At 41.5% G+C, this 12,777-nt stretch overlaps 1 protein-coding gene across 14 annotated transcripts in view; it reads right to left on the reverse strand.

Annotated features, from left to right (window-relative positions):
* EIF4G3 (eukaryotic translation initiation factor 4 gamma 3) overlaps positions 1-12,777 on the reverse strand; it is a 153,109-nt gene that overhangs the window by 58,110 nt on the left and 82,222 nt on the right. For all 14 annotated transcript variants that reach the window (XM_082776883.1, XM_082776882.1, XM_082776878.1 and 11 more), the window contains 4 exons: positions 9,333-9,512; positions 8,759-8,873; positions 4,642-4,742; positions 1,855-1,977 (listed from right to left, as the gene is read on the reverse strand). In XM_082776883.1, coding sequence (XP_082633009.1) covers positions 1,855-1,977; positions 4,642-4,742; positions 8,759-8,873; positions 9,333-9,512 — 519 coding nt within the window. The remainder of the gene's footprint in view (positions 1-1,854; positions 1,978-4,641; positions 4,743-8,758; positions 8,874-9,332; positions 9,513-12,777) is intronic.

Here is a 12,777-nt window from a genome sequence, read left to right on the forward strand (position 1 = left end):
GAACTATAATCAACTCTATACATAACCAGCCCTCTGCTCTCTCCATTTCCAGCTGGAGTCAACAAATCATCAGACCACTCTCTGACAGAAGAAGGCTTATTCCAGTTGAGCCCTGCAGACCTTGTTGCACAAACAGCCAGCTGGGAATTGCTCGAGCACGGTGCCTTGCTACTGCTTGCCCCTGATGGAGACCAGGAAGAGAAAGCAGGTGACCCAAAGCTAATGGTGATGCCTTCATATGATAAAAGGATTTGATTGAACTGGGGAAATGGCCAAAAGCCGTAGCTATTCCATTTGTCTCAGAGGGGAGTTCTGCAGACCAGGCTCTTATTTCATCTCAGTGATCCCCCATTCCTCATCCCCACTGGCTCAGCTGTAACCTCAGGCTTACATCCTCATGCAATGGGTGTCTCAGGACAAGCCCATGCATTTTCCTCAGCACAGGACAGTCAGCAGAAAAGCTATCCTGACACAGGATGTGCATGTGGGGGGTAAGATTTCATCTCAGATCTCAGGAACAATTGTTGCACAAAAAAAAAAAAAAAAAAATAGCAAAAACTTGTTTCTGACATTAAACAGGGAAGAGCTTGGACAAAGAGGAAACTGTGCCTCAGCCAGGCTCTGACCCAAAGCCCACCCATCACATGCAGAACTTTCTTGATATTTATGGTCTTTATATCAGGCCCCTGGGCAGCAGACAATAACCTCCAATAAAACATTGTCAACTTCCAAGGCCTGTGCCAAACTGTAGAGTTCAGCTTCTTTTTCTCCAGCTGTTCACAAACATTTAAGCTGAGCAGCTCGTGGCTTAGCACCATCTCCCCTTGGAAGAACCCTTCTTTTGGGAGATTACATACAAAAGCGGCAGCTACACCAAGCTGGCTGCTGCGAAGAGGGCAGCAGCTGCCATGTGTCTCCTCTCCATCTCCAACGCCATGGGGAGACCAAGGAAGACATCATCTCCTCCTGCTGCAGGTGTGGAAGAGTTGATCAAAGGAGAGAAATCACTTCCTGATAAATAACGCAACCACTTTCAGACCCAGCAGTTAACATTGAGATGGACTTATGTTCATGTCAGGACTGCTTGCCCGCAGATCTGAGTGCTCTTTTGGCCCTGAGTCAAAAAGGACTAGAACAGACCCAGATTTCCACTCAGTTTAATTGTTAGACATCACATGTGGACTTCTCAGGTGAAGCAGGATACAGAGGCTTAGAAAGGGTCAGAAACCCAAAGGTGTGTGACAAGAATTTTTGAAGAGAGTTATGAACTATGGAAAATATCAGTTTGGGATATTTATGCTTTTTCTTATGTTAGAAGAATGCCTTTTATTTTCCCTTTATCTTTCCCTTTTTAAGGCTGAATACACAGAGCCCATATCAGGAAGTTCTCTGATAAATGTCCTCAGCTACAATAATTCTGGTTACTCTAAAACAAGACTACTAAAGCAGAAAGACATTAGTATGGACAGCAATGCCATTTAAGATATATAATCAATCACATGCATGATATGGATGTTCCTCAGGTGCACAAGACACTAATGGAAACACCACATCTCTCACAGACATACTGACTCTTTCAGAAAGCCTTCACCAGCTTTAAAAACTACTGCTGATACAAAAGCAGGGGAGGGGAACTTGTAGCAGCATCGCAGTTCTACATTTTACAAGCTACAGGATGATAAAAAATGATCAAACTTACAAAAAAATCATTGAAGAACATGGACAACTAAAGAAAAGACCATCCAGGTGAGTGAGGCAGTTGGTGGTGCGGATGGAAGACTCAGGAATTGGCTCTAACAAACAGCAAAGCAAAGCAGACATCACTGGGAGAGGGCTACATGGCCACTTTGTTACCTGAGGTGGAGTAGGTGTGGAAGTGGGTCTCATGATGGGGGGCGTTGGGTTCCTGCTGCCCCCTCCGGACATTATTTCTTCTGTTATATCTTTGCCCCCTTGGTTTGGATCCCGGATCCGGATCTATGGAATTGAATATAGAAATATTTCAGACAAGTCCTCCCATTACACGTTGTCCGTGGGGCTTATGGAGGGGAAGCATGGACAGAACATATTTCCATTACGCTCAGTATGAGATGCCCTGGACTGAGCTGATGCTCTGCAGGAACACTGCAATGTGGTTTGTTCCAGCAACTTGAAATGCAAGGTATGTCATCCCTTAATCTTAAAACCTAATTTAATCAAAATGCTCATCAACTGTACCAGTCAGTTCTAAAAATGTACACCTCTTCAAATTCTCTCAGATCTAAAGCAACTGTGGAACAATTTTAAATACGTGCCTTGCAGTACGTGACCCTTTAATTCAGAATGTGGTCTCTACTTCTAGAAAATAAGTTTAGTGAAACTTGTTAAATTTAGTGGACGGTCTAGCTATAAAAGTAAGCTTGCCAGTTAGTGGAAAGTGCGGGATAAAAATGAACAAAACAAAAACATACTGCCCTGATACGAAATTCATTGACCTTGCCAACCCAGCTGCTGGTGTAGAGAGAAAGCAAATCAGTTCTTTTGTGTTCACCTTCCATGCTGAGAAAAATAACACCAGTAAAACAGAAAACAAACAGAACTAACGAGCCAAAGAAAGGAAAGTGCAAGAACAAACTGAAGTCCTATGAAGCACATCAACATTTAGGAAACAAGTTTATTATCTGAGCATCTTCATAGTGCCAAAAATGGAAGGAAAAATATCATCGAGAATAAAACACTTGAGAACATGCTCATTTGAACCCTCAACAAACACTTGAACCCCTATGTCACTGAGCATGGGAACTGGTCAACCTGTATGGGTTAATTTATTTGGAACAGAGTTTTAGTGAAAGTCATCTTCAGTATAAAAATGGCAGATTTCCATAAACTTCAAGACAGCGCTATCATTCGTCTGTTAACCTCAGAACCTCTTGGTTGAGCACTCTATAAAATGCAGGCAGAAGTCCCTGTTGTACCAAGCAGAATACACTAACCACAGGCAAACCTGGAGGTATAATCCTTCTTAGAGCAGGACTGTCACTGGGAACTGTGGTGGTTTTATTCCATTGGCAACTGACAAAGTTGCTAGCTGCAGGAGGGCTTTGTGATTTATCAGCTTCAGTACTGTGCAATGTATTCTCAACTCTTTGGGTTGGGAAGACAAATGAGCACACACACGGTACTTAGCGTATTGACAAGATGTGGTCATCTCTTACTTTTGATAGATTAAAAAGAGACTTGTGTTCTTCCACTAAAACATCTAGGTGATCACAGCAATGAGGACTTAAGAGCTGGCAGGATGGATTTCCTACCTTCTTTTCCTCTTGTCAATGTCATTAAAACATGTTTTCCCTCGCTGAAACTTTGTAGTACTCAGCTAACAGTGCATGTAGATTTGTGTATGTCTACATGCTTCATTTTTCTTTAATCTCTCTCTTATTTTTTCAGTTGTAACATTAGCAAACCAAAAAAGTACATCCAGACAAAAACATTTTTAAAAGCCTTTGCTTTTCTGCTTCAAAGAATTTAGCTTTCTGGGCATTAAACTATCTTAACCAAGCTGAGTGTTTCTGAACATCTCTGTACTTCAAATAGTATCAATGATCTGGCCATGTCATGCTTTGGATGCTGAAAAGAGACTCCTCAGGACTGAAGAGGACAGTGAAGAGGTAGCAAAAGAGTTGCATCACCCTTTGATGACAGCAGCTACAAAAAAGGCTTTTCTTGAAAGCCCAGCGAACGCATTGTTCAGCTTTTCCAGCTTTCCAGATCAAGCATCATCTCAGCTCATCTTCAAAAATCAAGATACAAGTATTCTGTTTTTTGAAAGATGTACAAGCTCTCCCCACTTTTTTTTTTTTTTTTTTTCCGGCCAGGAAACAGTTCTTTAGATGTTTTCAATCCACTGCAACACACACACAAACACTGACGTAAAATTAATAAATTAATTCCCTTTCACTCATTCAGAATCAACTATTCATTCATAAGTTTAAGTCCTCCCCCTTTTTTTTTTTTTCTTTTTAAACATTACATTCACCCACTATGTCTTTACTATTCCCTACCACCATTCACCTACAAACAGGTTTTCATTACATTAGTCTCTGTCTCATAAATTCTGACCAGTGAACTAGGAAGAGAGGAGATGTGGTCTCCAAATCTCTGCCCACTTTCATAGCATCACGTTCAGGTTCCTTCAAGCTCTGTAAATCCGTCCCCAGCTTGCTAGTGCTTCTTTTCTACATTTTCCAAGGTACAATATTGAACATTTTCTGTTTTGTCAATTTGAACCTATTCCCAACAGTCTCGCAAACTGATCTGAGTTTGCTCTTTCCCACTTGGCTCTTTCGTAGAACAGCAGCACAAGCAGATGAGGATCCTCTGGCTTAAGGAGATGCTGCTGCTTTCATTTGTGTTTGTTACAAAACCAGCAAAAGTATTTTCATTTCTGACTGGCTGAGACATTACAAAACACAGAGCAACAAGTTCCCATAGAAAATTGAAAGTAAGACATCATTGCAGCATTGTGCAATGTTTAATAAAACTTAGGATTGAAAGGTAAGAGCCTCTCTGTGAAGATAAATCCCACTTTTAAGCTAAAATTTTCATTAATTACAACCAGGACAATTCTCAGAGAGGACTTATCATTCAGTGAAGATCCCTTACCGTTTTTTTCTCTCTTTTTGCTGGTGGAGGCTGCTGCTGCTGTGTAGGCACTATGATGGGTGCTGACTGATAAACTGGCTGACTTGGGTAGAAAGGTGTTCCTGGGAAAGAACAACACAGAAACAAGAGAAATACAGTTAGTCTGCTAATGAAAGAAAAGCAAGCATGAGAATAAAACCGTCCACCTACTCCTCCCTCCCTTCTTTTGAAAAAGCAGAACTTTTAGCATCCAACTAGAAACCAGTCTGTTTCTTGCTCTTCCTCACTTCCACAGCTTAAACAGATCTGCTGCTCCAGCAAGACAAGAGATTAAGTCAATACTTCATTTTTTCCTCATCACATGCATCAGTTTCTGAGAGGCTGTTGAAATCACAAAGACATGAAAAGAGAAGTTGTCCATCCTTGGACTTCTTAGACTGACAAAAAGGTAAGGTTTTTTTTTCCCCCTTTGTAGAGAAATTCAGTAAAACAGTTACAAAGAATTTGCAAGGTCAACGGCAACTTATTTTAAAGCACAGTGAGAAAATGTAATTAAAGGCAATGTTCTTCTCATGCTGCAACACAAAAAAGCATGACCATCTTTATTATTGCAAAATTACACTGCATTGTTGATTACATTCATAATATCCAACAGTTTCATTTTCTTTTCTTTATGGAGAAAGACAGGCTCAAAATGACTGAGTTCTTTCAAGATGTGCCAGACATAAATAGAAGCAGCATAGCAGAGCTGTCTCTTGTCTACGTACTACTTGATATAGGCAAACGGAGTGCTTTTTTTTGTTTGTTTGTTTCCTAAGCATGGATGCTAGATGGACTGCCTGCTTTCATTTGCCTCTCAAGTAATCTGATTTATTCTTCAGCTGAACTAACCTTTAAATAGGAATTAAAATCTGTATTGTGCTGATGTCTTTGGGAACATTATAACCAAAAGAGGTTACTACTATCTCAAGCAAATGGTGAAATCCAAGAAAGTGAACGAACCCAGCCCAGCACAATCTGACTTGCATCTTCAAAGGAGGCACTCCTCAAGCTGTCAGCTAGAAAGCAAAAGCTCAGAGCAGGCTTCCTCACTCCCTGCCCAGAACAAGGACTTGTCTCCCCTGAAATAGCAGGCAGGTAGTTGAAAGCAGAAAGCATTAGAAGGCACTAACACTGCACTGCTAAAAGCTCAGCCCGCCGCATTACTTCACTCCCAGACACTGCAATCAAGGTAGTCTAAATGACTCGATAATCTTTTCATTTTGAACTTTGTGGCAAGCAGTGTGACTTCAGATCTGCCTTGGCCTCGGGGTGCAAAACCTCTGTCAGCATCCCCGTTCTCTCCTGAAAAAGAGCTGTGCAGCCTCAAACTCTTCCAAGTAATGCTTTGGCCAAGCTGGCCAGGTGTACAACACGAGTTTGGGTAACATGAGAGGACACGAGCAAGGCTGGGAGCCCTGCAGTATGTTAATTTTCCTCATTTCTAGTTTCCTAGAAACCAGATCTAGTAAGACAGCTGTAACACGATCCACGTGAAAGAGAGACCAACAGTGTAACTCAAGGAAGAACTCTGTTTATGAAAAGTACTTTGAAAAATCAAACCCCAAAAAGGAAGAGTAACTTCTGGGAAGGAACACAGCTTCTGTGGCAACAAGTCAAGAGCATTTTTCAGTGCAACTTTCTTTGCTCTCTGCCCCACATATTGATCCTTTTCAGGTCAGTGTTCATTTCACACAATCATTTCATTCATCATTTCAAGGTCTTCCCAATGTATCACAGAAGCTCACTGATATGAGGGAACAATAAATTACAAAACTGAGATACAGTTTAGGAAAAATAAGTACTTTTCATCTTAGTACGTTTAGTCTTCTGCAGTATTTTTCCTTATCACTTCCTTTACAGCCTGTCATGCTGCAGTGAGTTTGATGCCCAGCAGCCACTCCATACCATGCTACACTACACACTTGCTGCAAAGTTCTGAGGTTTAAGGGAAAGGCCGCTGCCAGCAGCACCATCCACGCCAGTACTCTGCATTTAGTTGTCTCCCAGTGCTGTGAGCAGCACCACGCTTAGACACCTGGTGAGAGACAGAATATTTTCAGCCCTATATAAATAGCAAGGGAGCAACAGGAGGAAAAGGTGGATGAGTGCAAGCAAACCTGCAATCACCCTCTCTTCCTTGGCTAAACCCTCCCTGCCTGGAAAACACTCTGTGTGAGGCAGGGCTGCAATCCAGACATCAAACCCAGCCTCCAGCTTTGCCCACTGATGCTCTGCAGACACAGCAACCTGAAAGCAAACTGGGGCTAACAGATTACAAGCTGCTGTGCAAGAAACCAGGCAGTTCCAAGAGTAGAAAGGAACCAGAAGGGAACCTTTTCCAAATTACAGAAGTGAAGACAAACTGCACTAAGTGAGCAGAAAGTAAGAAAGCAGACCTGAAATGGAAGAAAAACTTCAAATGACAAATATGCCTACATATTTCCTCATTTAGTGGATCAGATTTAAAGAGCCATTGCAATATTTCTTCTCTTTATTTCTCCAGGTAAGCAAACAGGAACTAACTGCCTCATAATTGCTGTCTCTCCATTCGTTCAGAAACTGAAGTCTTTGAAGACTTCATGAATATCTTTCGAAGTAGTCCCACTAGCTCTATATACTCCAAATTCAAAAAAATAAAAAATAAAAAGACTCATGACCTTTCAAAATGTTAAGTAGGGAGGCAACTGGAGCTCTTCTCCCCTTTAAAATAAAACTGAATTTGTGAAGAGCAAACATGCAATTCTGCCAACTGCACATGGTCATCATTGTTCAGCCTGGAACGTAATCATTCACTTCTAATGCTCAGAAATACCAACAGCTAAAGCTGCATGGAAAGTTGATAACATGTCGACCCCAACAGATTACAGAATTTGTGTGGGCGGCTAGCAGTCAGACTGAACAAAATATCTCAAGTTTGATATTGAGAAGCGAAAATCCTTTAAAAAAAAAAAAAAAGAAAGAAAGAAAAAAGTACATAGGGGTGATTACTAGAATCATCCTGTGGATTTTTCAAATGTTCCCATACATGAGCAAGGCAAGACAAATTAAAAAAGAAAAAAATGCACATTACTGCAAGATACCAGTTTCTACAGCTCATTGAAACAGAGCTTACAGGAGCTGATTTATTTTAAACAACAACTGAACGATGGATCCCACAGAAAACCTTATAGGGGACTGTGATGCAAGTATGATATGCATCATACACAGCAGCACAAGGGAAGTAACTAAGGGCTTAATTACTTCTACATAAAAGACGTCTGCCAAGAGAAGAGGTGTCACAGGACACCTAAGGAGAGTCTCCCACTGACACATGGGGTCTACTCAATGGAACCCAAATGAGAGGCAGTTGTGAGGTCCCGCAGGAGGCAAGGACCACCAGCAAGATGCAGATGGAAGGGATGCTCAATGCTGGACAGATCACCCCACGATTTTTAGTGGTGGCTTTGAACCTGATTACCTGAGGAAGGGAGTCAAATATATTGAATATAGCGTAACAAACAACCACAGCACACAGCTATTGTGGGCAACCACTGTCAGTAGAGCTCTTTGCTTGAGAAGAGGTGAAACTAGGAACCGTGTCCTGAAAGGGCAAACATCAGCCTGCATATGGGTTATAAACTCTTTTACTGGACTAACTTGTTCTTTGCAGCATGAGACCAGTGAATTAAGCCAGATGGTTTGTTCTTTTCCCTTTCTAAATGCCAAACAGGGAACACAGGAACAAGAAATTTTAAATGCTCTGTTGCTGTGCACATACTGAGAGAAACCAGTGGAAACCAGGGCTGCCAGTTGTATTCACAATACCTTAATAAATAATAATGATTTAGCAGGGAATAATAAATAGCCACTATTCTTACTCACATGTGATTATGGGTAGCTCTACAAGTTACAGCCTTTCCTTGAGCATTTATATAAACGGAACTCCGTTACTGTGAATTTTTCAGGAGTGAATAATAAGGGCTGTGACACAACCAAATCACGCAGCTATTTGAAGTTCAAACAAATGCTAATCCAGTTTGGTATTATAGATCTTCAACTTGACAAGAGAAAACCACACCCAGGAAATACTTACAGGAAATCTCTAACCAGAACTTACCATAGGCATTGGGAAATTCTCCAGGACCTGGTCCTGGATAAAAGGGGCCTGGCCCTGGTGGCTGAACAGGATACTGCTGTGGGGGCCCAACATACGGAGGGCCACTGTGACGATACTAGGAAGAAAAAAATAACCATCAGTTTACAAACAGTTGAGCAATGACATGCTGTTACATACAGAAACTGTAATTGAGCCCTCAAAAATCAATAAAGATCAGATTATCAAGCTTCTTAACAATGACAAGTCATCCCCCTGCTTTCAGTAGTATCATGTTTTTATAAGGTCCAAGGTTTTAGAGTAACTGTAGAGCTATTAAGTCAACTTAAATACATTCATAGCATTTTCCAGGAGCTTAGTTTCACACTGTTTCTGAGAAGATGCCAAGCCTAAAAAATTTATTCTTACTGCCTCCATGCTCAGACCAACAGATACTTCATAAAGAAGCACAGAACTGAAATATGCAACTACCAGTTTTATCTCTCCCTCTCCCAATGCTGAAGCAGGTCTTGAGAAAATCCAGATGAAGCACAGGTTGCTTTTGAGTTTCTTAAGTGTCTGGAAAACGTGTTTTTACCTGTGGTATACAGTACTGGGGGCCCTGAGGCATAGGATACGGCATTGGCAGATGATTAACCATCATGATGTGTTGGTTGGTTTGATACACTGCAGTCGGTGTTTGTGCACCAGGACGGATGGAAGGGCTGCTGTTCTGGATGGTAGCTCTCGGAGGCTGTATCTGAGGCCTCTGAAAAAACTAGGGCAGGAAAGGGACATAGGAAGGAGAGAGGAGAGAAAACAAAGAATCGGTCAAACTTCCTGGAGGAAAATTACAGAATAATTACAAAGGCTGACAATATGTTGTAGTTACAGTACTACTTCCAAAGGGTTGCCACACATTCAGAAAACTGCAGGACAATCGCTGTCTATCTGTAAAAATTAAGTTCATGCTATAACCTTCAATTTTTTCCAGGTAGTAAAAGGTAAGAGTAAATGTGAAACTTTGAACACTTCTATCTATTAGTTTGTATCTACTGAATTATACACCCCAGCTTTCAGAGCAACTGTCAGAAAAATTATTTCTGTCAAATATGCTTTTATAAGGTGGGTTGACTGCCAAAAAACCACCTTTATCAATATGCCAGGAAAATAAAACATCAAGGCAACTGTTTCTGTGTAACTTCAGAACAGCTAAATCCAGGATTTATGAAGAGATGCCTCATGCCTGCTCTTTGTACCAATTGAGACATGTGACTTCTCTTGTGCTCTGTTTCCAAAAGGGTGGCAACCTCTTCCAGGGTGGCACCAAAATCCTCTACCATGTTTGCATGAAGTGATGCCCCACGCAAGTGGACCAGCTCCAGGAAACCAAGCAACCCAGTGGTGCGTGGTCAGGTCTCAGCTTGTAAGCGCTGGGAAAGGCATCAGCATCCACGGTATGGAGCGCTCGTGGCACTGGAGCCCTTGCTCTAGTTACCAGAGTCTTGGCAATAATCTTTAAACTCAGTTGGTAAGGTGTGCATCAGACATTAATGCATTCACTAACGGAATAATGATACAAGTGATAAAGAGACACTTATGCCATGCAGAACCAGGAGTTAAAATTACCTGTATAGGTCTGAATCCTCCCTTCAATAACGAAGCAAGAAAGCAGCAGGAAACAGAAAGAAAGCCAATGGAACAGCTTACAGATCAATAGGAAGGAATAGGATATAACATGCACCCTAACTGCACACAATTCCACTCATCTTTCTACCCTGCTTTGACTAATCTCTTACAGAACCAGCATGACAGACTGAAATGGTGCAAGGACTCTTCTACCAGAATCCCAGGACAGCGGTCAGAAATTCTTCTAGAAAAGTTTGACATGGAAATATAAAAGTTTAAAAAAAATAATCTGTGATTAACTGTAGAAAACATGGTACTACAGAAAGACTTTATGCTTACTCTGTTACTAAATTAAACATTTTTCCTTTCCGGTCTCTTTCAGTAACACAAAGATAGCAGATAAAGCAGTAACTCAAGCTCAAATCATGGATTTGGTCTCCACTTCTGCACCCAGACTGGAAGGATAAGAAATGCCATGTATTTAATTGCTAAGCAAAAAATAAAAATAAATTAGGTCATCATACATCACACTGAAGACTGCTGAGTGATGAAGTACATCAATGAAAATAGTCTGTGAGTAATCACATCGCGAGCGGTGAGAGGAGAGAAGGAGGGCAATCACTAAACAATGAAGGAAGGAGCTGGGCTTATTTGTCCTGGCATTTGGAAAGAATGAGGTAGGGCAGAAGGAACCTGTGATGCCTCTATACCTGACGTGACAATGAAATTAAAATGGTCGTTGTGGTGTTCCTGAAGACCACGATACCTACGTTGTTCCCATACCAAATTTTTCTCCAGAAAAGCCAATGATAACTCCCTGGTGCAGAAGTCCAGATACAATTACAATGACCACAATGCTTTGACGTCCAACCCTGTTAATCCAGATGAAGAACTGTCACTGGCACACTGCACAATGTAACCTGAATTAGGAGAAGGCAACTGTTTTGGGGGTAAAAATCTGCAAGTAAGGATGCAGAAAGAAAACCAGAAGAGCAACATGCTGCCGTATTCCTGTGCCAATAAAAAATATGTAGCTGCCTAGATGCAGGGCAACTACATGAGCGTTACATGGAATAAGGCTAGATGCTGAATTCACGATGAGATTAACTACAGCTTGCAATTCTTCAATACCCAGAATCACCGAAAAGAAATCTAAAATATTTTCTCTCATTATTGCTTCTCTTCATTACTTTCGGAGTCACTTATAAAACTACAGAATCAGCAGTAAGTCTGCCATGAAAGGGACTGTACCAAAGGTTTGGGAGTGAATGAAATCAGGTCCTTCCTTCGTTCACCACTAACTGCTGAATAATGACCACTTCTGATCTGTTAGAGGAGAGACTCAAAGTGTGACAGGGAAAGAAAAAGCTAACATTCAATAGCCACCACCGTTCTGTATCTATCCAGAGCGAAGAGGGGCTGCAGACTGCCCCGAGAGCAGCCCATGCAGCAGCAGTAACTCCTTCGTCAGGGTGGCACAGAAAAGCCTTGGCCACAGGGGATGGGAGTCCTCCTGCAGCGCGAGCCAGACAAGAAGCCTGCCCTCCTCCAGCCAAGTTACACAGCTGCACCTAGGGAACCTGCTGAGTAACACACCCCTGAAACTGAAATGACTGAGGAAAATCTTACAGCAATGGAAACTCCTGGTTTACAGACAACTTTTTGCTTCTGTCACTGGGAACCACTGCCTAAAAGATCGTGAAACATGATGTGTGGGGTGACACGCTGAAGAAACTCCATTTCATGGAACGCAAGCCAGCTCTCCTTCCAGCTGCAGCAGAAGGAACGAAAGCATGCTCTGTACACCAACATGGGTGGTGTTACACAGGCTTGCTCTTACATCAAGTAAGAAATAACACCAGGGTAGTGCTAAGCTGTTCTACAGCAGAAAGAGAACTTCCAACAAGAAAACTCTGGGTTAAAACAAACAAACAAACAAACAAACATAGCCCACCACCTCTCCAAAACCACTCTGTACTGCCCGAGCCATTGCATAGGCAGCTCATATTCAGAGAAGATGACCCAAAAAAAGAAAAGAAAAAAAAACAAAGACAATCTCATTGCTTCTGGGAAGGACACAGCAAGAAGAAAAGCAGATCCATCATTCCAAGTAACAAGCCATTCAAAGCTTTTGGAAAGCCAAGCAGAGGGGTCTCCAGCAAAGTTTGAATTGCTTGTAGTTATTCCAGTTCCTGTAAGTAAAATTACAATTCTCAAGAAAATCAGGTGTTGGAGCATTGATTTATACATGGGTTTTATGATTCAAAACAAACATCATCTCATTGTCAGACTTTTTTTATGCTATATACCTGATCCTGTCCCTCCAAAGCTAAGCTAACAATGTTCAAAGTCATTTGTAGAAATGTTGACAACTCTGACTCTGACTTGATCTGCTAAAAGATTCATCTTGCAAG

This window comes from Aythya marila (assembly GCF_965140915.1).
Source record: "Aythya marila genome assembly, chromosome: 21".
Taxonomy (NCBI): Eukaryota; Metazoa; Chordata; class Aves; order Anseriformes; family Anatidae; genus Aythya; species Aythya marila.